The sequence below is a fragment of the Urocampus carinirostris genome, chromosome 3 (assembly GCF_059441175.1).
Source record: "Urocampus carinirostris isolate Australia breed hairy pipefish chromosome 3, RoL_Ucar_1.0, whole genome shotgun sequence".
Taxonomy (NCBI): domain Eukaryota; kingdom Metazoa; phylum Chordata; class Actinopteri; order Syngnathiformes; family Syngnathidae; genus Urocampus; species Urocampus carinirostris.
In genome coordinates, this window is record NC_142351.1 from 29,091,642 (window position 1) to 29,118,142 (window position 26,501).

Here is a 26,501-nt window from a genome sequence, read left to right on the forward strand (position 1 = left end):
AATTGCATAAGAAAATGTATTATTCTACTTAAATATATTTGCATGTATTTTTTCCTTCTACAGTGAACGTCCAAGCTACTTAATTTTTGAACATTTTATAATAAACCTCATTCATGTCGAGCAACTCAGTATCCCACAACAAAATGTTAATTAACAATATATACGATATAACGAAACACATGTACAATATAACATGTTAAACTACATAAATAAACACGTTTGGAAAAAAGTATGGAGATAATTTTCTATTTTGTAAGGGAACATACGACAGTTTGTAAGGGCATGGAGCCCTGGAGCTTGACAGGTATGTATTACAATGATTACTTGAGTTAACCTTGAAGTTTCATTAACTGTTTTAGGTCATATATTTTGGGGGGATATATTTTTGTTGAATAGCTTAAAAGTGTCACTTTTGAAACGAGTTTCATGTCCCCGCCAGACGTCACGTAAAATGGAATAAGCCAATAGACAAAACTTGTATCCTTGAGTCTGGGAAGGACATTGCTGGGATTTGGCAGGGGAGCCCCCAAAACAACAGAGCACAGCATCTGTTCTGGCAGATAACATTCAGCATTTACTGCTTTGGAAAGAAGCACCGCGGAGACATACCACAAATGTATACTTTGCAGCCTTATTGAGGGCTTCAAACCATACAGCAAATATCATCATTTCACAAGAGAGAAACATACAAAAAGGCACCAGTGGTCCCTAGTGGCCGAAACGGAAATGGCAGCTCAGCAAAATGCCCATACAAAAGATTGCAGTGTTTGTGAAAATGTCTTTGATGGGCAAGTTCGTTGATAGGTTTAACCTTAGGATGACACTAATCAAATTTCAAAGTGCTCAAACAAATAATAAGGTGTCTGGAGAAAAAACATTGATTGTTCTTCCCCAGTAAAAGTTAATGCACCTTAATATTTTTCAGTCATTCATATTAGTAAACAGTGATTTTAGTGTCACAAAAATGTAGCATATATTTTGTTAGGCGAAGGAAAGAAAAGCTACTGGAATATTTCTAGGTTTGATGAGTGGTAAAATTATTGAAGGAAACACCAAAAGCCTGGAAACTTAATTAACAATGGACAATACCGTATTCAACAAAAAACATTCTAAAAGAACACTGTCTAAGGTGTCGGATGAGAATCCTTAATTTGGTTGATATTAGTTTACTAACCGAGCAGCATGGCGGATGAGTGGTTAGCGCATCTGCAGCACAGTTCTGAGATCATGAGTTCAAATCCAGCTACCAGCCTTCCTTTTTGGAATTTGCATGTTCTCCCAGTGCCTGTGTAGATTTCTTTCAGGCGCTACGGTTTCCTCCCACATTCCAAAAACATGCATGTCAGGTTAATTGGCCGGTCTAAATTGTCCCTAGGTGTGAATGAGCGAGTGAGCTGTCTGTCTCTGTGTGCCCAGCGACTGTCTGGCAACCAGTTCAGGGTGTCCCCACTGCCCGAAGAAGGCTGGGATAGGGTCCAGCACCCCCGCGACGTACTGAAGATAAGCGGTTAATGGATGGATGATTAACTAACCCTGTATTTTTATATTTCAGTTTAATGACCGGTCATCGATTAATTTGTGTTGACAAATCTATTATTAGTTGCAAAATGTATTTTAGACACATCAATAGGATTTTAACATCAACCTTAATCTGTTTTAGTGTCAGAATTCAAAGTCACACAATAATGTGATTCAAATTCAATGACACTTCAATGACAATTCAGATGAATGACAAGATAGTTCATCATGTGAGCAAAAAACAACAGAACTTTGATGTTCTCCAATTCAGGGAATCCCAAATCAATGCGTATTGCTGGTTTATCAAAGTTCAGCAGTCAACAGTCAAGATCAAAAGAATAATCTAACTAATACCGCAACCTTGATGTGGAGCCTTATGATAAATTGGGCCCATTTCTGGGGAGCTCACCACTCGTATTTCCAACCGTCCAAGGAACAGAGGAAACCCGGCCAAAACTCGTCTACATTGGGTTTGTCATCCATCGTGAATCACACCGTCACTGAGTGGAGTCAATATGAAAAAAGGAGAAATTTAGTTAGCTATGTCTAACTTACAATTGCTATTGATAATTGCAGGTCCTGTTTGTCATCTATGCTGGCATGTCCTTACTGTCCGCAGCGAGAAATAACAAAAGACGTGCTATCGGTTCTTGCTGTGATGTCACTGATGTCTTTTTTTTATAAAACTTTATTTAAGCAGACAATAAGGAGTCGTTGTTCTCTAATTAGATTATCCATACATCCATTATCTGCACTGCTTATCCTCTCTAGGCGCGCGGGGGTGCCATCTTCAGGCAGTAGGCAGGGGACACCCTGAACTGTTGCCAGTCAGTCGCAGGATATACAACTCACTCGCTCATTCACACCTAGGGACATGCATGTTTTTGGAATGTGGGAGGAAACCAGAGTGCCCGGAGGAAACTCATGCAGGCACGGGCAGAACATGCAAACTCCACACGGGGAGCTGGCATCGTGGGGCTTCGTGCTAGCCACCCATCCACCGTGCTGTCGCTAATTAGAACAAAAAATTGAATTACCGTAAATTCCGGACTATAAGCCACTACTTTTTCCCCAAACTGTCAACCCTGCGGCTTATTCAGCAGCGCTCGAGTACCAAAGGTAAGATTTAGACCGGTGGAATATATGCGCCGAGGAAGACTGCAACTTCTTGGCTTGACTAACGGCGAGAAATCTTTCACTAAAACTGTCCGTATGTGAAAGGCAACTTTTTCGCAAGTCTGCCAGTGGATCCTGACAGCGTGGCGCAGCATCAAAAAATTCACCATCACCAACGGGTTCCGAAAAGCCGTGACAGTGCGAGTGAGGCTGCGGGAGCGTGGGACGACGTCTGTATGACACTGTTTCTTTCCAACACTGAGGAAGACAACTTTGATGGCTTCAGTTCTAAGGAGGAAGATGAGGACGGTTTACCGTGATTTTTACAAGTACGGTATGTTTTTTTTAACAGACCCGTTTACTGTGTTGCGAGCGTGTTGCTAGCGTATTGCTACCTGTCACGGGCACTGTTTGGGATGAAAGTTATATTCTTATTATTAAAGCTTTGAAAACTCTCTCGGTGTAACGTCTTTTTTTTGTAAATATGTGTAACCATGTATAATATGTATTTGCAACTGTATATTTTTGTAATGTATTAATTTGTATTTATTTTGGACACTTATTCTGATATGTTATGGACCGGCGAATTAAAAAGAAGGGGCATAACAACGCGGGCTGACAGGAAGTGGGGACCGTTAAAAGTTGAGTGTTTGTGGACACAGCGGACAATAGTGGATATATATTTTTCCCACTCTTACCTTTGGAAATATACACTTTTTTCTTGGGATTACTTTCAACGGGACCCGGAATCTACCGGTCTGCATCAAACCTTAAGTACCGGTATCATTTTACGTTCATTTAGCCGGTTGTAAATTTTGGACTGCATATTTTAATGAAGGATATTCAGTTTCAATCGCGAGACTTAAAGTCGGGTCTGGGTTAATTATGTGTTACATTTTTTTGATGTGGGCGCATGCGGCTTTTATACAGGTGCGGCTTGTGTAAGTACAAAATCGGTTATCTTCCTGAAATGTGGTGGGTGCAGCTTATAATCAGGTGCGCTCTATAGTCCGGAATTTAAGGTAAATAATGTAGTTATTTGATTTAATATTCACTACAATGTGTTTTCTATAAAATGTGGATATTTTATTTAAATTTGACTTATTTATTTCTAACTCAGGCAGCAGGGCAACGCAGTGGTCAGCACATGTGCAGCACAGTTCTGAGGTCAGGAGATCGAACCTTCCTGTGTGGAGTTTGCATGTTCTCCCTGTGCTTGTGTGGGTTTCCAGTTACCTCCCACATTCCAAAAATATGGCCGGTCCAAATTGTCCCTAGGTGTGAATGAGCGAGTAAGCTGTCTGTCTCTGTGTGCCCTGCGACTGGCTGGCAACCAGTTCAGTGTGTCCCCTGCCCACAGCTGGGATAGGCTCCAGCACCCCCGCGACCCTACGGAGGATAAGCGGTACAGATAATGGATGGATGGACATTTCTAACTCGCCTCTTAGTATTGGTTACAAAAAAAACTACTTTTCTTTTGAATCAAGTCAAACTTGCCAATAAATACAATGCATCTGAAAACAAAGCAAAGCAGACTATATTCCCAATGCAATATAATATATTGAAATTTAGCAAACACAATGCCATGTAGTACTATTGCGTCAAAGCTCAACGGTGTATCAAATATTGACCTTAAGAAATACACTTTATGGAACAATGCATTTGTATCTGAGTTCAAGCAGCATGCGTTTAGAAAACAAAATTCAGATGAGGACCAGGCCATAAAGAAACAAGATAACAAGGAAAAGTTGGCAATCGGGCTATGAAAAATAATATGAAATGAAATGAAATGATCTGCATTTATATAGCGCTTTTCAAGTCAATGACTTCCCAAAGCGTTTTACAACGTGCTCCACATTTCCCAATAGCGGCCTTGCAGCCATGTAAGGCGCTAACCTGCTTATTGGGGGTATTAGGGGTTCAGTGTCTTACCCAAGGACACTTCGACATGTAACACGGACGAGCCGGGATTCGAACTGGGATCCCTTGATCCCAAGACGAGCGCTCTACCTCCTGAGCTACTGCCGCCCCATAGGGAAATAGAGAGATGCTTACCTCTCACCGGTTCAATTTCAAATTAAATAAAGTCACCCTGCAAGAGAACTAAACCGAGAACAAAGAATTACTCTAGAACACTTTAAAATACAATAAGCAGGATTGATCAAACTCCATGAGGTAAATAATCAGATTACAAAAAGCTAGATATTCAAAACATTTTACGAATTCGGTAAAAAATATTTTGGGAGTATTATTTGATGACTTTTAAAAAAAAAAAAAATCTCCTGATAATTGGGTTTATCTACAGGAGCGCACTTTTTCATGCCAAGTTACAGTAACCAGGACTTGGTAGGTATTGATTTTCTCATGTATCTAATTAACTGCTGAAGACGTGGGTCAGAGAAATGCTACTTATGCTGAAAAAAAATATATTTTCAATATACATAATTAGATTTCATCAAATGGCTTGTACGAAATAAAATAATTTTTTTCCAGATAGAATTTTAAGTGGACAATGAACACTTCAAAAAGCTATTTAGATCTCTAAAGATTATTTCATACCCATCAATTTATACATTTTCGTCGTTTTTATACGTCTTCGATCAATTGGAATTGTGTACTGCATACCTGTCAACCTCCATGCCCTTACAAACTGTCGCGTTTTCCCTTAAAAAATACAAAATAATCTTACACCATATTTTTTTTTCAAACGTGTTTATTTATGTAGTTTAACATGTTATATTGTATGTGTGTTTCGTCATATCGTATATATTGTTAATTAACATTTTGTTGTGAGATACTGAGTTGCTCGACATGAATGAGGCTTATTATTAAGAAAAGTTCAAAAATTAAGTAGCTTGGACGTTCACTGTAGAAGGAAAAAATACGTGCAAATATAATTCAGTGGAATGATACATTTTCTTATTCAAATTATTAATTCATTTTCTGCATTAAATTATTGTTGGTAATATACTGATTAAAGGGATAACCACAAACCTGTCTTTTTTAATTTTCTCCTTTTATACTTCCTTTTTTTCTTAACTTCTTTATACAACATAATAATTCGTAATATAATGCATCAAAGCAAGTGAGACGTTTGAGAGCCGGCTCTCTTTAATGAGTTGAGCCGAAAAAGCCGGTTCTCTAAAAAGAGATGGACTTCTTTTCACTACGCAACTACCACATGAAATCCGATGTGTTTTAAGACCACGCTCGCTTAGTTTGCAACGGAAAAAAACGATACCGAGATAGAGGCTACCGCGGCGAACTCGTTTGACTTAATTGATTTGCCGTTTCGTGATAGTGGGTGTACACGGGATGGTACCCATGATTGACAGATTTGCGTTTTTCCGTACAGATTTTCTTGTATGTCGTACACATCATAAAATGCATAATAAATGTACTTTGTACGGCAAAAACGTACAGGTTGACAGGTATGGTACTGTATGCTGAATAGCTTCTCAAGGTTTCTTCATTTTCTTCATGGTGAGGTTTTTGAGTTTTTCCTTGCCCTCATGTAGGTTTTAGATCAGGGGATGGTGTAATAATAGTCTGTAATTTGCAATACTCTGTGGTCTGTGCAGCCCTTTGAGACTCTTTGTGATAAAGGGCTATCCAAATTAACATGACTTGACCTGACTATAACATTTATTTTGTTTACGGGAAACCCATTTTTTTGTTTATCAGATCCGATCCTTTCCATTTTGGTTCCAAAATCTTATCTGCTACATACAGCAAGAAAAACTACATTTCCTGGAAGGGGAAAAAGAAGATGCTAAAAAGGTTTGTGTTATCTATTTGGTAAATAAAATAAACTTGTTTAAACAAATTATCTTTGCTTTTATTCTACATAGTTTGTCTTGCTGTGAGTAGATAGGTGCTGTACTGTGTTTGTAAAGTTTATTATCGCTTAACAAGTGGAATTGCAATCATTAATACATTGGTAAAATGGCGGCGCCCTCTGTTGGCTGCGGCTGCATCGGCTCGCTACAACGGGTCAGGTGTATCGACATTTCGTTCTTACAAAGAATGACAATACAAAGGAAATTATTATTATTATTATTATTATTAATAAGGGGAGAAATTGGCAGAGGTTGACAGGTATGTTATTTAATTCCATAGTGTTCAACCACTTGACAAAATGAACTTAAACATACTCAATAGCCCAAACATAACAAAAATATTTTCTTTATTAAGTGTGAAACAAACTAAGAAAAATGTGGTATTTATTTGCTCGTCCACTTTGGCTTTCCCTCACACTCCGTCAATTTAAATCAACATCACAGTGCCTGAGGTCTGAGGCATACTTGCCAACGCTACCACTCTATGCAATAGATTAGTGCATTTCCCGCTGTAAATCAACCATTTTTTTACATTCGAACAACCACAAAATCTTGACTAGTAGGAAGACCAGTTCAACAAAAGTGGCAAGAAATTCAATTTAATTTGCTTTAAATCTTGCATATATGAGAAAGGGGGTGGGATTTTATTTGTCCTACTCCCATTCAGGTAGAATTTAGGTTTTCCGTACATGTGTAGACAAAGAATATAATTGTTTAAAAATGACTAAATAAATGAAACAACAGTAAAACGTTGAAATGGACGGTTAAGCAGCTGCACGTTACATCTTGGCCCTGACCAACTGACCAGTAGTCATGGCCTCTAAATGAGGCTGTGAGTCGCCAGCCAATCAGCGAGCACCGGATGCGAGATATCCGCTGAAACAACAGGGGCCTTGTCCGGCCCGCAACCCTTCCCGCCTCCTTCCAACTACAACCACCCGCTCACCTCCCCCACCACATTGACGCCATTTACCAGAGATGGGAATTCCGGCTCATTTTGGAGAAAAGGATTTTTTGGCTCAGCTCAGTGAAAAGAGACAGCTCCTTCGGCTCCTATACGGCTTTTAGGATTTTTGCGGTTTGAATGATACTGTATTACCAAGAATAATGACACATTAGGCACCAAAGGAATGCAGTTGTTTTTTGCAACTACATTGTGATGGCATTTATTGTTTCAATGCACAGTGAAAATGGACTTAATTTAAACTTTTAAGTTGTTTATAATAAACAAGCAACACAGAGATGATGCCACTCACATACAGTGGAACCTCGGTTCTCGACCATAATCCATTCCAGAGCCCTGTTCGAAAACCGATTCGGTCGATCACCGAAAATCGTTTTTCCCATTAAAAGTAATGTAAAATCGTTTTAATCCGTTCCAACACCCTAAATGTTTAACATGAACGTAAACATGAAGCTAACCCAGGCTAATCGTACGTTCGCGTTAGCATGAACATGAACGTGTAAACATAAAAAAAGGATTATGAATAGGATTTCTTACCTTTGTGGTGGACGGTGGGGAGAGAAAAATCCTCAAAAGTTTTTCAACCTCTTCCAAAACTTGCGGCAGTTGCTTGCTTATAGCGCTAACTTCCTTAGCCGCATCACTCGATTTCACAGCCTCCTTATTCTTTACTATCGTACTGATAGCTTAGCCTTTTGGTGACTTTGATGTGCTAGGTCCTTAGCTTGGCCCTTTTGTGTACTTTCTATGAAGTCACCATCTTTGATTTTTGCATTTCGGAGATGGAATATGAGCTTGCTCTGTCCACTCCACGCATCGGCCCGGTATTGCAGTACCTCCGGGAACGGTGCATTCGCAATGATCGCAGCATGGCTTTAGGACTAGGACCTTAGCTTGGCCTTTTGGCTGAGAGTAAGTGTCCCGGCTCCTAGGCTTTGTAGCGTATTATGAACTGACCGATAACGGATAATGGATAATGAATAACGAAGATAGATCAATAACCCTTAAAAACCCCAAAACCCCCCCCTGCTGATAGTAGATTTAGCCATGCTGTGTTCACTAGCAAGATCGGAATTTCTTACACCTCTTTCATATTTAGCTATTATGTCTTTCTTAAAGGCAATAGTTGGACGAACAACTTGTCTTTTTTCACCTGTCCTGCTTGCTCCGACCTTCTTCGGAGGCATAATTAGGGGTTGAAACACCCGTACGCCGCTCAGCATCGCACCCTAGCGTACCGGCGTTCGAACTCCGATTTTTTGACCGAACAGCGAGGCAAGAATTTCTCGAAATTTTTGGTCGAACACCGATTTGTCCAAACTGAGAGGCGTTCGAAAATCGAGGTTCCACTGTACTCACAAATACCCGTGGCGCCTCATAGAGAGAGAGAGAGAGAGAGAGAGAGAGAGAGAGAGAGAGAGAGAGAGAGAGAGAGAGAAAGAGAGAGAGAGAGAGAGGAAGTAACAAAAGAAAAAAGAGAGAGGCAGAAAGAGCAGAAAAGAGAAAGAAAAAGACAGAAAAAGAGAGAGAGAGAGAGAGAATGATATATACTGTAAAGGTAGAAAATAAGAAAAATAAATGAGAAAGAAAAAAGAGAGAATATAAAGAGAAAGAGATGGAGGAAAAGAAAGAAAGAAACAGGGAAAGCAAGAAAGTGAAAGAAAGAAAGAGAGAGCGAGAGAATTTCGAAGGGAGGCAACTTTCTATCGACGGGGAGCCGGCTCTCCTCGATCACTTCAAATTGCCGGTTCATAAAGCCGTTTCGTTCGCGAACAACCCAGCATTACCATTTACAGCCCCAATCCTCAACCTCATCTCCGGGTTGCGCGAGGGCAAAGGAAAATCACGCTGGAGAACAACACACAACTTATTGGATTGACTTAAAGAAACTTTTCGGAACTTGTTATTGACCTGTGTCTACTTCTTCTGCCCTCCCCTAAACAAAGTCAACTGTGTTTTGTTTTTCCACGCAATTTCTGAAAATTGTCTTTCCGGCTCGTACCCAATGCGCACCCGCCAAACATGGACTAAACACTGATTGGTTTCATGGACAAACTTCTTTACAACTTAAAGGAAGATTAAAGTGTACAGATACCGGTAAGTTCAAACATGCTTTTTTATTAAGATGATTTGAGGTGTGCGTTTCTTAACATAATGCGGATAGCCGAAGCCATTGCGTTGACTGATTTCGGCCGCGTCACTAGACCTGCGCTTGTGTTCGCTATTTGTATTTGCAACTCACACTTCCCCGTGTAACGCCGTCACCAAGGCGTTTTTGTTAAATAGATGGCGGCACGAAGACCCAAGACGCACGCTCTCCGTGAACTTGAAACAAGAGAAACGCTCAACATGTTCGAAGGTTGTACACGTATCTCTCGACTGTGCCATCTGTTTAGCCAGTCATGTCACTTGCAAGTTTGGAGGAGAATGGTGGCAGTTCGAAGCTCCGCCCACATCCTGTACCTCCGTCAGGGAACGAGTGGGCCTCTTTCCCAGGCTCCCTCATCAAAGACACACTCTTTTATTTGCCAGTTACAGTGGGACCTCGGTTCTCGACCATAATCCGTTCCAGAACCCTGTTCGAAAACCGATTTGTTCGATCACCGAAATCATTTTTCCCATGAAAAATAATGTTAATCGTTTTAATCCGTTCCAACACCCTGTTTAACATAAAGCAAACCCAGGCTAATCGTACGTTCGCGTTATCGTAATCTTCTGTACGAAAGATTACGCTAACATGAACGTGTAAAAATAAAAAAAGGATAAAGAAAAGAATTATGAATAGGATTTCTTATCTTTGTGGTGGTCAGCAGAAGGTGCAGGTGGACGGTGGGGAGAGGAAAATCAGCAAAAGTTTTTCAACCTCTTCCAAAACTTGCGGCCGTTGCTTGCTTATAGCACTCACTCCCTTAGCCACATCACTAGATTTCACAGCCTCCTTATTCTTTAGTATCGTACTGATCGTAGATTTAGCCATGCTGTATTCCCTAGCAAGATCAGACACTCGCACACCTCCTTCATATTTTGCTATAATTTCTTTCCTAAATGCAATAGTTGTTCGCACTACTTTTCTTTTTTCACCTGTAGCAACTTTGCTGCTTGCACGGACTTTCTTCAGAGGTATAATAAGGGGCTAAAACACCCGTACGCCGCATAGCATCGCACCCGAGCGTACGCACTCACGCATTACCCGCGTTCGAACTCTGATTTTTTGACCGAACAGCGGAGCAAGAATTTCTCGAAATTTTTGGTCGGACTCCGATTTGTTCGAACTGAGAGGCGTTCGAAAACCGAGGTTCCACTGTACTTAAAAACATGATTATTTGATAAGTTTCGGCAATAGTGGGAATTTTAGTATCGATCTTATCCAAGTCAATACATGGTAGTCTTAATCGATACATATCCAATAACCTTGCTTTCAACCCTCCCCCTTCTTGTTAGATGATATTTATGATAAACATCAATGAAGCATTTTAGGTAAATGGTCTGCATTTATATAGCGCTTTTAAAGTCAATAAAGACCTCCCAAAGCGCTTTACAATGTGCTTCACACTCACCCATCCACACACACACTCACACGCCAATAGTGGCCATGCAGGCATGCAAGGCACCGACCTGCTTATTGGGGGCATTAGGGATTCAGTGTCTTGCCCAAGGACACTTCGAAGGAAAAATGTTTCATTTTTGTAAAAGAACTTCAACCCAAACTTTAAATCTTTCCATTACAACTGTTTCAGTACAAATACCAAGAGAATCAAATACAAAAAGCGGCAATGTAGCAAAAATACAACAATGTCGACTTGTCAACTATACCTTCCATTGGACAATATTTTAAGATGAAGTCAGAAAGTGTAAATAATATAATCTAAACACTTAAAACAGTATAAAAAATAATTATACTACAACAACCTTTACAGAGCAAAAGTCAAGAGAGTCAATAAAACAAATCATGAAATTAGCAAAATAACACACCTTCTTGACTCTGTTCCCATAGTGACAACGGATTTACAGGTTTTGTTCAGGAACAGTAACAGGTTTCAATTTTTTGGTTGGTTTCTCTGTAGGGTGAACTTTTTTATGTGTTTATGTAGATTTGCCACAGTAGTGGACCACTTTACCCCACAAATGACAGCTGGCATTGTCATTTTCCGCATTTGAAAAAAACAACTCCAAAATGTGCTGCGCTTCTTGTTTGACTCCTATTAAGCTTCTGATATTGGTGTAGATTTGACCATCTCTTCTGCCTGGGAGGCAAGACATAGCAGCAGGTCAGGCAGGGAGAGATGCTAAAACAGGATTCCTTTGGATCCTTGAAAAGTCTTAAAAGGCTTGGATTTATTATTCTAAAGATAAGCCCTTAATTGGCATTAAAACGTCTTAAATCCGATTTTTGAAAGTCTTAGAATGGGAAGACATTGATTTAAGATTTGTATTTGCTTAAACTAAAAAGATTTACTAATCAATTGTTTTCACCGATTTACTTTTGTGGCAACATAGCGTGACCACAATAACAAATGGTCTGCATTTATGTAGCGATTTTCAAGTCAATGCAGACCTCCTAAAGCGCTCTACAATGTGCTTCACACTTTCTCTTTTAAATACACTAACTAACTAACCGATAGAAGCGTCAGCAACTACCTGCTTATCGGGCGCATTAGGGATTCAGTGTCTTGCCCAAGGACACTTTGACATATAACACGGAGGAGCCGGGAATCAAACCTCTTGATCCCAAAACGAGCACTTTACCTCCTGAGCTACTGCTGCTCCAATAACTGAACTATCAAAACGGGGATGTGGTTTCAGTCAGGCCTTTCGGAGCAGATGCATAGGTCTTAGGTCTACCCTCAATGCACATAGCATTTTTTATATTTTTTTGTTTCTTTCGATTATGTTTTCTTTTTTTGTCTATTTGGTCTTAAATTTAATTTCGAAAGAATTTCAAAATCTTAAAAAATATTTAATTTAACTTACCTTAAGCTGTAGGAACCCTGTAAAAGTGTAACTGACAGCCAGACAAAAAGGCACAAACTTGGAGAGTGTCCGAGAGCGTCGGGTAAGAGAGCGAAAAACTTAGCTATCTACATATAAAAGTTGCACTTTGAGGAAATTGGTGGAGGGGTGACGTATCGATCCTTGAACAATAGTATCAATACAGTCCAGGTACTTGGTTCGTGTCGATAAAATCAATATTCAGATTGATCCGTCTAATCCTTCCCTCCACAATGTCACTTTAATATGCTAGTTTTACGCTGTTGCTTAAAACATGATTGTTTGCGCGACTGCGTGTTACCCCCTCTGTAAGTAAAACATCTTGTGTCAGAGAGAAATATTATTTACAATGCTATCAAGTACTGCCATATTTTACTACGCTTATTTATAACAAATTACGAAATACACATTTTTCTATAAAAGCTACAAAAACAAGCAATGTTCATTTTTACCCGTCTAGATGGCTTATACAATAGATACACAGGCTAGTTCAATACATTTCCAGTTCACCTTGAGTGTCATTTAGGTCATTTAGTACCGGACTGACAGAAATAAGTAAAAGTTGCATCATTTTAAAAGAGAAAAATTGCTTTATTTTTAGATTTTATCATATATATAACCAGGGTTGGGTAGGGTTACTTTAACTTGATTACTTTCAATTATTTTTGAAATACTCCAATACCAAATATGCTAATACAAGACAAAAGAAACTAAATATGAATCATTAGCATGTTAGACTTGTATGAATGTTTATTCTGAACTGTCCATCCTTCTTGCAGGATTTCAAATGTGTCCCATGGTAGCTCAAGTGGTCCTTCATTCCCACCATGGATCGCAGAGATACAAGTTTCAGCGACGGGGGCGGACACAGCGGGCCATCATCGCCGGACGGTGGGAGGCCCCGACCGAGGCCTCATGACGGCATGCTCGCATTGGATCGGATGAGGATAACTGGGAACCGCAACGAGTACACAGATGGACCTACCAACACCCAAAGGACTACGACCTCACAGAACGGTGACCCGGTCACATCACAATTGTCCGGTGTTCGACGGGACGCCCAAGAAGAGAGGCCGTGTGATGCAAACTCAAACATGATGCCGTTTAGCTCAGAAGACTCTCAGACTAGCACGGGTCCAAGCACAGTGAGTGCCGGTTTAGGTCAAAGTGTCCTTGGCTTCACGAGAAGTGCAGACCTAATAATCGGTGGCCAGCCATCACTAACAAATGAAAAGACTGTTGAGGAAGAGCCGAAGTTGTCAGTGGCTGCGTCCTGCGGCGACGGCTGTAAAAGCGTCAGTGCACACCCAGAGTGTGAGCGCTGCGGTCGCTGTTGCTGCTCCGAATGCAGGCGCCCTCGGGAACTGCCTTCCTGCTGGATGTGCGGGAGGCGATGCGTGTGCTCCCTGCAACGTTCTGCTGAGTATTGCACGTGCGTGTGCTGCATCAAGGGCCTGTTCTACCATTGTTCCTCAGACGACGAAGACACGTGCGCTGACAAGCCCTTCTCTTGCACGCAGGCGCACTGCTGCGTGCGCTGGACTGCCATTTCCCTCATAGCGGTGGTCTTCCCGTGCCTTATATGCTACATTCCCGCCAGAGGATGCGTCGCTGCCTGCCAGAAATGCTACGACCAAGCCACGCGGCCTGGCTGTCGATGCAAGGATGCATCGAAGCACGGCGATCTGCAGAAGCCCACGTAAAACATTTGCGGAGTGTGCGCAGGTGTGGATGACTGACTAGTTTTACGCGCAAAAATCTATTAGGGCTAAAAACACTAAGTAGACTTACATGCAAGAAATCATACAAAACACTGCGATTCCGCTCCAGAGAATAAATGTGTCCTGTTATTTGCCAGCATTATTCATACAATACTCAATGGGAACATTGCTGGATGTTCCATGTTACTTTATTCAATACTTGGGTTCTCACAATATTTAAACTTTTTCACATACAAAAACGAGAAAAGTCCTCACGGTTTACATCCGCATTCAATAGTAGTGGAAATAATCTAAAAAACTCTACGCTTTCTGTATCAACAGTCATTGTCTGGTCACTGGACTTTTTTGTAATCCTCAAGGAACGATGACAAGCGAAAGCAATATGGTCCGTTACCGCGACAACCACCTATGATAACAACCTCGTCGTCTAAAACTATAGGGCACACATTTTACCCGCAGCCCCAGTTCACTTTCTTTCGTCGCAGTAGTAAATGGGTGCTTGTTTTTTTAATCACTATCCGACCCTTTGGTAGTCGCTATTTTGAAAGGTCACATGATTCTAAAAGATGTGCCGTAAACACTAAACAACTTGGCGTAGAGCTGAAAATGCCTTCAGGTGTTCAGCACTGACGTGCTTCAGCCGAAGGCGTCGACGCCAAATTCCTCACGCAGTTGGCCAGGTGTGTGCCAGGCTTTACGTTCCCATATATCTACTCACTTTGTCTTGTTCATTTCCATCATCTCCCTTCTAATTCATTGGTGAGGGCAAGGGAACGATTCCTTTAGGAATTAATAATGTACCTCCTGTATACCGCATTATCCTTCAGAGTTTGGGTAGCTGTGACGTAACATACAAACATCTGTTTCTCTCTTTATTGATTTTTTTCTATTTGGATTTTACTCAACAGCATCATTGAAACTTGTTGAAGCAGCGAAGTGTAAATTCTAACTTGCAAAAGAAATTAGTGTGCTGGTAGACGGAATACTCTGCTATTACTCTGTCGCAACCTCCTCTCACTCCTTTTCCCTGGAATGTAGCGCCCTCTTTAGGAATTTAAGTTCCACAACACAACATAAAACTATTTCCATGTGTCAAGTCATGTTTTTTTTTATAGTCCTTAAAAATGAGAAGTCTCAAAGGGCCGCACAGACCACATATTATTGTACACGACAGACTATTATTACAGCATTCTGATCTAAAACCTACATGAGGGCAAGGAAAAAGTCAAAACCTCAACATGAGGAAAACGAAAAAAAAACCCTCAGAAGAGACCGCACATGAGGTAAAACCTTTCCAGGATGGTGCGTAGTTTGAGGTTTTCTTATAACGTTGAAAATTAAATATTGTCTCTATTAGGTATGTGTTAACAATGTCCAACTGAGTGAAAAAAAACCCTTATGTTCTATCTACTTTTATTGGGCCTGTTTTGGGAGGAACAAACCTCCAAAAAGAGGAAAAATGAAGACTTAATTCGAGCATGTATTAGAAATGTACACAAATCATGTGTTACTCTGCTGCCATCTCCTGGCTCAAATTCATGATTGCGGCCTTAGGTTTTCAAATGCTGCACCCCACCATAGAAGATTCCAAAAGAATGATTCTCCTACAATTGCTTCTAACTGGTCAGTAATTCCCTAGGAGGCTTCTTTAGTGCCTATCATTACTCCGTTTTGCAGAGAAATTGGACTGATTTCATCTTCTCGTGAATGCGTATTTGCGAGAGAAAATTAGCAAAATGGGAGAGAAAGCTGAGTAAAGGGATTGAACTGTACACCAGAAATGTAAAATTACAGTTTGGGAAATCACGTTCTAGAGAAAGAAAATTACATTAAAATGTCACAGAGCAATCAGCCAACTCACAGGAGACCTTTTTTAATGACTTAGCCAGAGTTAGCGAATATAATTGGATTCTGTGCTACAAGCCCAAAGAATTGAACATGCTTAGCAACGCATACAAGGAGTCAAACTAGTTGAAATGTTATTGAGTGAACCCTAGCTATAACATGGTTCACTTTTCACGGCTACTACACTGGTTTGCATCTTATACTATGTTCTGCTTTCTGATAGGCTAGACCAGGGGTGGCGAACACGCGGCTCTAGAGCCGCATGCGGCTCTTGGCCAATAAGAATGCGGCTCTTTGCCTCCTCTTACTTTCTATATACTGTGGCTCTTTGGATTGTTTCATGTTTAGGTTTTGTTTGCGTGTATTGAGGGTGGACACTTTCTTTGTTTTCAACACAAGAACAATACTTGTTGTATTGTAAGGAGAGGAGTGTGTTATGGTAATTTTTTTTAATTGTGTGTGTTTGTGTGTGTCTGTCTGTCATGGCAGGTCAGTGCGTGGTGTAGCTCTTTGACTCTCACAGTTAAAAATGTCGGCTCTTTGTCTCAAACTTGTTCGCCACCCCTGGGCTAAACAGTTTTCTGCTTTTAGTTCTTGTTGATGGTTCAAATGATATTAAATACGTTAATCCCTTGTTTTTCGCAGAGGATGCAAAATGGTCCTGCGATAGTCAAAACCCACAAAGAAGAGACATGTATTTATGTTTTTATCAAATACTCCGTTACTATTTTATTGGCCCTTTGCACACACGACCATATCGACGTAACGTACAGTACCGACGTCATGGCGGATGGCAGTAAACCGTACTAAACAGTACTCCCCGTGGGTGAGGGCAGTAAACACTTAAAAAAGTGATCTACTGCCACCTAGTGTTATGGATATATGTTAGTTACTAAGCTGAAAGCAAATATAAACAAAGGCATGCTTTTTTGCCAATTTCTTGCTGCAAACTAAACGAGGTCATCAAGGCACACTGGTTAAAAAGTTTTACAGATTCCACATTTAAAATGACAGAAAAGGCCTTCAAATTTGATTTTTTTTTTGAATCCACCATTTGATAACAATCCCCGAGTTTGCATGTAAATGTGTTAACTGAGGATAGGATTATGAGACTGGTTAAAGTTGTGTTTTTGTTTTTACAGTCGAAGTTGGAGAAGATTGCCTCCAAGCATGGTTCTATGACGGCATGTCAAGTCATACTTGAAGGTGAAACCAGAACAAGCACTCCACTCTTCCTTAAGACCAACCGACCACGTTCGTGCCTTGCAAAACTTGTTTTCTTTCTCACATGTCGTTTCCAACGATGTTTGTTGTTAAACGAAGCAAATGGATAGAGGGGCAGGGCACAGCTAATTCTGCTGTAGTGCGGGTTCAGATCAGATTTAGGATCCAGAACTTTTTTCCTGACATTATTATGGAGGTTTGCACTCATCTCATGGATACTGTAGTTTGAATTGACCATAATTGACTTCATTCTGTAATAGAATTCTAACAACTAACTTTGTGTGCTTAAAGTGAGATGCTCTATTTTTGTAGATAGAACATTATCAACTGTGACAACTGTGTTTACTTTCACTATAGTATAGAGTTCAACTCCTGCCATTTTGTGTTTTTTGATTGCTGCAGAAGAATTATGTCTGTACATTTGCGTTTGGAGCTATATAACCATATTTTCTAATTTCATAGTGCGACTTTAAAAGGTATATATTTATATGAAGGTTTATTATTTTATAATACAAAGTATTTATTTGTGTCGGTGCCAGAGACTAGCCGAGTTTCGATGAAAATGCAAATATTAACGTTTTGAAATAAAAAAACTTTGATGTCTGAAAGGCTGTCTTTTTTTCTTATTGGTTTCATTCTAATGGCATTTTGACTGCTACTGAAAAAGTATGTTGCTTTGTTGTTTTCGGTATTGCGGTAAGTTGTTTGTTGGTGGCTTATTTAAGCAGATTACAAAAAACATCAGGGCAGCACGGCGGCGCAGTGGTTAGCGCATGTGCGGCACAGTTCATGTCTTGGGAACCTCCTGCGTGGGTTCAAATCCAGCTCCAGACTTCCTGTGCGGAGTTTGTATGTTCTCCCCGTGCTTGCGTGGGTTTCCTCCGGGCACTCCGGTTTCCTCCCACATTCCAAAAACATGCATGTCAGGTGAATTGGCCGGTCCAAATTGTCCCTAGTTGTGAATGAGCGAGTGAGTTGTCTGTCCCTGTGTGCCCTGCGATTGGCTGGCAACCAGTTTAGGATGTCCCCTGCCCACTGCCCGATGATTGCTGGGATGGGCTCCAGCAACCCCGCGACCCTACTGAGGATAAGCGGTGTAGCTAATGAGATGAGACAAAAAACATCAAACACTTCTTAACAAATGGAAACAACAAAATATTTGCACAAAAGACGCTGTACAATACCTGTACATCGAAATTATACATAAACATGTGCCCAAAGCGAGTAGCCTGAAGCTGGAGCTTTTATCTGCCTACGCTATTCCGTTTTTCTTGCAGGAAGAATATATTAAAATCAAAACAAGAAAACAGAAGGCAAAAGGGAAATTGAGGAAAAAGAAAAAAAACTTCTGTTGAGTGTTAGTTGGAAATTGAAGCTTACTAATAGAGATTTGAGTTTAACTATATTAAGTTTTAACATATTTGATTTAAAAACAGTTTGTATGTTTTCAGCCAGCGTTATGCACAATCCTGCATGTAAATCCTTCTGTATTTTCCCAAAGCTTTATACAATAACTTGAATTAGGCAAAATTATTAAACTGTACATTAAATAAAGGATTTTTTTACAGTCATATATATGTATATATATATATATATATATATATATATATCCATCCAGCCATTATCTGCACCGCTTATCCTCAGTAGGGTCGCGGGGGTGCTGGAGCCCATCCCAGCTGTCCTCGGGCTGAACTGGTTGCCAGCCAGTCGCAGGGCACACAGAAACGGACAACCTTCTCGCTCATTCACTCCTAGGGACAATTTGGACCGCCAAATTCACTTGACATGCATGTTTTTGGAATGTGGGAGGAAACCGGAGTGCCCGGAGGAAACCCATGCAAGCACAGGGAGAACATGCAAACTCCACACAGGAGGTTCGAGCTCATGACCTCAGAACTGTGCCGACACGCGTTAACCACTGCGCTGCCGTGCTGCATGCATATATATATATATATATATATATATATATATATATATATATATATATATCACTAAAGTCATTTGCTAATTTGAATTATACACAATTTGTATGGGGTATCCAGCTAATATCATGGCTAAGAATTACTCATAGAAACATTCTAACTTTTTTTATTTGAACATTGCCCATATTTATTTGTATTTCAATTTATTTTTGGGATTTCCCATATATGATTAATTTTGTTTTTGATACGTTTTTACGATTTTTTTAAGCAGGACGAAGCAACTCTGCCTCTAATCAACTATATGATGCCAACTACACCTGCTGGATTCCAGTTGTAGAAGTCACAAAGCGGGATGATTGTTGGCAATATTCAACACCAAAGACATAGGCTTGGGGTTAGCATTAGTGAGGATCAAATCATAATACTGTAAAACAGAATACATTGTTCCATGTGAAATAGTCACTAACATATTTGTCCTATGTAGATCCTGGGTAGATCCAACATGGCGGCGCATGGATACATGCTTGCGGCTCGTTGCTCTCCAGCTAATCTTCTATTTATTGCCGTTCTCTTGTCTTTTTTGCTTTCACTTTTGACACATGTGTGGCCAAAAATACTTACAGTAGGGACGAACTTATTCGGTTGGGTGGGCGTCTAAATTTCGACTTTTCGGGCACTTTTTATACCGCCTATGATATACCGAGCGAACTTCAAAGAGACCCAGCATCCTTGTGGACGGCTATTCCGCTTAATGACGAAGGGAACGGCGCCGTAAGGACAGAAAACAGAAGCGTGGTTGCCGTGCAGGTAGATGTGTGAAGCGTGCGAAGTCTAAGCAGCAAGATGGACGCGAGGAAGGACGCGAGGATGTAACTAATTCCACCATTCATCCCTCGCCAGACAACCCACACGAAAAGCCACAAGAGCGGCAGCTTTTGAAGATTTCGACAAAGACTACAAAGAGTTCAGCTAAGTCAAATGATTCAGCAAAGCTGAAATTTGGTCTGTTAAATATTAGACCGCTTGCTCCAAAAGCTTTACTTGTTGATAACATTATTCGTGATTATAAACTTAACTTTATGGGTCTTTGTGAAACTTGGTTGCGCCCGGATGAGTACTTAGCGCTAAATTATGCTTCTCCCCCAGACTACGAGAGTAGTCATTTAGCGCGCACGTTGAAAAGGGGTGGTGCTGTTGCGCTAATCTCTGAAAAATCGCTCAAATTTAATCCACGTACCTCTAATAATTACAAAATGTTTGAGGCTCTTGTGATGCGGTCCTCTCTATTGTCAATTTATGTAATAACCATCTATCGCGCACCTGGGCCATACACAACTTTCTTAGACGAATTTGCTGAACTTTTGTCTGAACTAGTAACCTATGCAGACAAAATTATAATTATGGGAGACTTTAACATTCATATGAACTCCCCACTCAATTCACTTACTATTGCGTTTAGGTCTCTAATTGATGCATTTGGCTATAATCAACTGGTTGATTTGCCAACCCATAAAAATGGGAACACGCTAGACTTGATTCTGACTCGAGGAGTTTTAACCTCAAACATTATGGTGTTACCGTGTACTACCGTTATCTCGGATCATTATTTAGTTACATTTGAGGTGCTAGCTAAGTGTAGTGTTAAAAAAGCTGAAGTATTTAGCGGACGCAATATAAGCACTGGCACAGTTTCTGAGCTCTTTGAACTCCTTCCTGGAGCAGTTGCGTCCTTTCCTACATACAATGGCTCGATTGACTCACTCATGAATGAGTTCAATACCACCCTGACTAGTGTGCTGGATTCAATAGCGCCCATAAAACTAAAATCACGTCCTAAAAGACGCACGCCTTGGTTTACTGATGAAACTAGAACCCTTAAACAAGAATGCAGGAAATTGGAAAGAAAATGGCGCGCTACCAAGCTTGAGGTTTTCCATCAAACCTGGTGTGACAGCTTGTTAAAGTATAAAGCGGCCCTTGCCTCTGCAAAATCGGCCTACCTTTCGAAGGTGATTGCGGCTCAAAAGAACAACCCCAAAGCCCTTTTTGACAATGTAGCATCGCTTACAAGGCAACAGACTATCGCAGATAGTTCGACACACTCTGCTCAGGACTTAATGGTCTTCTTTACTAAGAAGATTCAATGCATACAGGAAGAAATTGCTAAAGAAATTATTAATACCACACATATTAAAGGACTGAAATTTACAGATGCACGACAGGGTGGCTGCCTTGGGAAAATGGCCGGTTTTAGTGAACTGTCACTTGATGATCTCAAACAGGTGGTAAATGCGGCCAAACCGACAACTTGCCAGTTAGACCCGCTCCCAGGTTCACTTATTAAAAGTCTTTTTGGCGTCCTTGGACCTTCAGTTCTAAATATTATAAATACATCACTCTCCTCAGGTGTAGTTCCAGCAGCTTTTAAGTCCGCCGTTATTAAACCCACACTGAAACGACCCAACCTTGATCCAGAAATATTAAGTAATTACAGACCTGTGTCAAACCTACAATTCCTCTCTAAAGTACTCGAAAAAGTAGTGGCACAGCAGCTGAATGCTTTCATATCCGAGAATAACCTTTTTGAATCCATGCAATCAGGATTCAGGGCTAACCACTCTACTGAGACAGTTCTGATCAAGGTAACAAATGATCTCCTAATGTCAATGGATTCTGGCACTTCATCACCTTTGCTGCTGCTGGATCTTAGTGCTGCTTTTGACACAGTGCACCACAATATCCTACTAGAACGGTTGGAAAAATGGATTGGTCTCTCAGGAACCGTCCTCTCGTGGTTCAGATCCTACCTCTCAGATAGGACACACTGTGTTAAATATGGTGAAATGACATCTGAGCCCTTTAATGTTACCTGCGGTGTTCCGCAGGGTTCAGTGCTTGGCCCCCTTCTATTCAACATTTACATGCTTCCATTAGGTGACATTATTCGCAAGTACAATATCAGCTTCCACTGCTACGCAGACGACACTCAACTCTATCTTCCGTTGGAGGAATCTTCCACACTAAACTGTGGAAATTTGGAGGCCTGCCTCACTGAGATAAAAGAGTGGATGTCACTCAATTTCTTGCGTCTTAACTCTGAAAAGACCGAAATGTTAGTCATTGGTCCATCTAAATGCCGTGACTTATTCTCAAAAACTGCTGTGAACATTGACAAATGTCACATCACACAGAGTGACTCAGTTAAAAATTTAGGTGTCATATTTGACCCTGATCTAACCTTTGAGATGCATGTAAAGAAAATTACTAGAACCGCTTTCTTCCATCTTCGTAACATTGCCAAAATCCGTTCAATACTGTCTCAGTCTGATGCGGAAACTATAATTCATGCATTTGTTACCTCCCGTCTCGATTACTGTAATGCACTACTCTCCGGTCTCCCGAAGTCCAGAATCAAGTCTCTTCAGCTAGTACAAAATGCCGCAGCGAGGCTTTTAACTAGGACAAAAAAGTACGATCACATAACACCGATTTTGGCTAACCTGCATTGGCTCCTAGTTAGCCATAGATGTGATTTCAAGGTTCTCTTAGTATTGTACAAAATCATACACGGACTAGCTCCCTCTTATCTTTCAGATCTGATTTGCCCCTACGTCCCGGTCCGAAGCCTACGATCTGAGAGTGCCGGTCTTCTGGTGATCCCAAGAGCAAAGAAGTGTTCTGCTGGTTCGAGAGCGTTCTCCATCCGGGCACCGGTGCTGTGGAATGCTCTTCCCCCTGAGATCCGATCTGCAACCTCAGTGGAAATGTTTAAATCTAAACTTAAAACTCACTCCTACTCCATTGCATATGAATAATAACCTACTCTTCTTGTCGGCTGAAAAATAGTCAGTGTAACATAGTGTACTAATCTGTGAAGCACTTAGAGACTTATTGTGATTAAGGGCTATACAAATAAAAATGACTTGACTTGACTTGACTATGTGTCAGCCTTTCAAGATAGAAAGTGATTTTACCCTTTCTGTGATCCTTTGATTGATGTATCTTTTTTTAATGTGATCACCTAATATTAGTGGGGACAAAACCGCGATAGCTTGATATTGCTGGTAAAACATCACTTCCGACTGCCGACTCTCTGCCTTCCGGGCACGTTTTAAATGAAAAAAAGTCAAGCGTTATATCAACGTGATTTGGGTGCAATGTTTTTTAAGTGACAGCTTAATTTGTTTGGCTTCATGTTGTCTGCGGCCAACATTTTTAACATAGCAATCACACCAGTCTTTCCTTGTCTACCTCAATGGCCACAGTAAAGCGGTTTGTCAAACTTCCTTAATGTTCGTTTTTCCCTTATCTCCATGTCCCTCCACTTGTCTCCTCATCTAGGTAAATCTTTTTCATGGGGTCACTTGAGGGTCCGCTCCACTTGGTGTCAACGCTTAATACTTGATGCTGTGTGCTATATGTACTGCATCAAGGCTAAACATATGCAAAACACTCTGCCAATGAGAGCGCCACTACTCCCTAGTGTACTATTTGAGAACCACTGCATTAGAAAGAGAAAAGGAAGGTATTTTCCTTGTGTTTATCTACAGGCCTCTCTACAACCATGGCAGCTTCTTTGAATAAGAATTGGCTGATGTTAGGAAGGCGGACTACAATTAGTTAACAGACTCACTTTGAATGACAAACTTAACTGTTGTGTTTCACTTCTAGCAGACCATGGATCCATACTGGTTCCCTGTGTGGCTCTTTCAAGCTGCTGTTGGATGTTTCCCTCTTTCAGAATGTTTAAAGATGCCAAAACCTCATTTGATCAGGAAAGAACTGAGTTTGCAATCGCTCCGCAACTGCTTGAATGCAAAACTCAAATCTGCCCCATAAAACTAAACCAGCCAAACAACCAAGTAGGGGGGTATTGTACACAAGTGTAATAAAGAAAGCAAGGCCAACCATATTAGCACAGCTTGCTCGTCTGACAGGCACATTTTATGCACGTTCACGGCATCCTCAAATAGCGATTGATTCCAGAAGCACAGATCGGAAAATGGAAAATTGTCGCCCATGGTCGTTTACGTCTGCTGAACAACAGCTCTTTATAGAGTTTTATGGAGATGTAAAAGAAAAGTTGCATGGAAGCAGGTTATATTTAGCTTGGCTCAGCTACTATGGTAATTAGTTATCTACAGCTAGGCTGCTCCGACCGGGCCAACAATCAGGCTAAGATTATCCCCAGTGGTAAATCTGGCACTTTCACTGTAAACTGTGGGAAAAATGAAGTGACATTTCCATAGAATTTATTGATATGTTGCATTACCCTGCATGAAAAATTACAAATAGGTTATATTGTCAGTTCATTACCACTTTAGGCTCAATGCTGACAAGTCATTTTGAAATTATGTTTTTGCTACAGAGGCGTAATAAGGTACATTTAAGTGTCAGTCGTTGCCATAATGACCAATAGCAAACCAGCCAGGACATTAGGTATGAAAATGAAGATAGTTGAGCTTGTATTTGGACAGCGAGTTCAGAATTCATGGAATAAAAAGACAAGGAACTAGAATGGTTGTGCCCCAACCGCAGGTTAGAGAGCGTTCTCAATTCAGGCCCCGATGTTGTGGAATGCTCTGCCCTCAAGGATTCGATTTGCAACCTCAGTGGAACAGTTGAAATCTAGGCTTAAAACACACTTCTATTCTATATCTTTCGAATGACCCATATTTCACGTTGACAATATCCGTGTATTAATTGTTATTGCAACATCCGTTGCAGCCTGGTCATCCTGGAAGGGGGATTACCTCATGTACAGTCCCACCTCAAAGTTTTTTAACTCTCCTCACGTTGAGGTTTTTGAGTTTTTCCTTTCCCTTATGTAGGTTTTAGATCAGGGGATTGTGTAATAATAGTCTGTGGTCTGTGCAGCCTTTAGAGACTCCTTGTGATTAAGGGCTATACAAATAAACATGACTTGACTTAAACTCTGTTGACTGCATAATTTACCCTGTACTTCCTATCTTTCCAACACAGCTTGCTCTGTCATTCCCAATATCATGTCAAGTCAAGTCAAGTCATCTTTATTTGTATAGCCCTAAATCACGAAGAGTCTCAAAGGGCTTCACAGATTATTACACTATATTACACAGACTATTTTTCAGCCGACGAGAAGAGTAGGTTATTCATATGCTATGGAGTAGAAGTGAGTTTTAAGTTTAGATTTAAACATTTCCACTGAGGTTGCAGATCGGATCTCAGGGGGAAGAGCATTCCACAGCACCGGTGCCCGGATGGAGAACGCTCTCGAACCAGCAGAACACTTCTTTGCTCTTGGGATCACCAGAAGACCGACACTCTCAGATCGTAGGCTTCGGACCGGGACATAGGGGCAAATCAGATCTGAAAGATAAGAGGGAGCAAGTCCATGTATGATTTTGTACAATACTAAGAGAACCTTGAAGTCACATCTATGGCTAACTGGGAGCCAATCCCTGAATTTCCCTTACAATATGTTGTTATAATATTAGAGAAAATCCTCTAAACTGGCATAAAAAGGGAAGGAACTCCGAATGAAAGCTGAAAAACATCAACCCTAAACAAGAACCAATATTTCTTCCAAAACGTTCTAGGTGAATGAGGGCCACAATAAGAGGTCATCTGTTGAGGTGAAACAGCAGATGAAGAATCTTAAAGAGGGTAGAGAGCAGAAGACGGCTTGTGGTTGGGAATGTAAATCCGGAATCAGGCCGGGACCTTGCTGAGGTAAATGAATGGCTCATTGTTATCGCAAGCAGACAGCGAGGAAAAACAATGTGGGCCCTGTGTACACCAGCAGCCACATTACCATTCATTCTTATTTTCATTAAATACAACTTTGTGATGCAACTGTTTGAAAATGTACATCATAAAAACAAATATGCCTCGTATGAAATTATGTTCAAACGGTGTCATCCATTGTGAAATGGAGACGAACCTTCCCATTTCTAGATCTTTACGGCCTGTGGGGGCGCGTTTGTCTCACTATAGTTGGGAATTACAACGCCTGGTTTATTAAACGGCATGGAAGCGAACATTTGGTCCGGGCCTCTTCCAAGAAAACAGATAAATATAATCACACAATCTAATTAAATCGATCATAAAATGTGCTTACAAATGCTGAAGCATTCATTTAATAAGGACAATGAAAATAAAGGTTGCCCTATTTAAAGTAGTTGGTGTGAGATTTGTGATTGTTTCCTCTGTGTTGCGGCTCTTAAGTGGAGGCCTATGTATTTGCTCTTATCATGCAGTTAGCATAAACATAGAATACACGAATCAGTCAGCCTGTACTCTTTTTCGAGAAAGTACTCAAGTTTCACTCCTTTATATAATTTTTTTTTTTAGCTGGCCATTTAATGTAAAAAAATCTTAGGTA

The 26,501-nt window shown here is 40.6% G+C and overlaps 1 protein-coding gene, 2 long non-coding RNA genes and 1 pseudogene across 3 annotated transcripts in view; 3 read left to right on the top strand and 1 right to left on the bottom strand.

The window, feature by feature from the left end:
• Window positions 1-9,868, bottom strand: part of LOC148369356 (uncharacterized) — a 69,833-nt gene extending 59,965 nt beyond the window's left edge. Inside the window, exon 1 of the long non-coding RNA XR_015850002.1 lies at window positions 9,680-9,868. This is a non-coding gene — a long non-coding RNA (uncharacterized LOC148369356). The remainder of the gene's footprint in view (window positions 1-9,679) is intronic.
• Window positions 8,120-8,295, top strand: LOC148369357 (U2 spliceosomal RNA; annotated as a pseudogene).
• On the top strand, window positions 9,221-17,824 carry spry2 (sprouty RTK signaling antagonist 2). Its single transcript, XM_088331328.1, has 3 exons — window positions 9,221-9,534; window positions 13,206-14,151; window positions 17,135-17,824. The coding sequence occupies exon 2, from the start codon at window positions 13,254-13,256 to the stop codon at window positions 14,127-14,129; it is 876 nt and encodes a 291-aa protein (XP_088187454.1). The 5' UTR covers window positions 9,221-9,534; window positions 13,206-13,253; the 3' UTR covers window positions 14,130-14,151; window positions 17,135-17,824.
• Window positions 17,825-19,641: 1,817 nt separating this feature from the next.
• Window positions 19,642-23,075, top strand: LOC148369359 (uncharacterized). The gene is made up of 2 exons (XR_015850003.1): window positions 19,642-19,945; window positions 20,039-23,075. It is a non-coding gene; the product is annotated as an uncharacterized LOC148369359 (long non-coding RNA).
• Window positions 23,076-26,501: the final 3,426 nt, after the last annotated feature.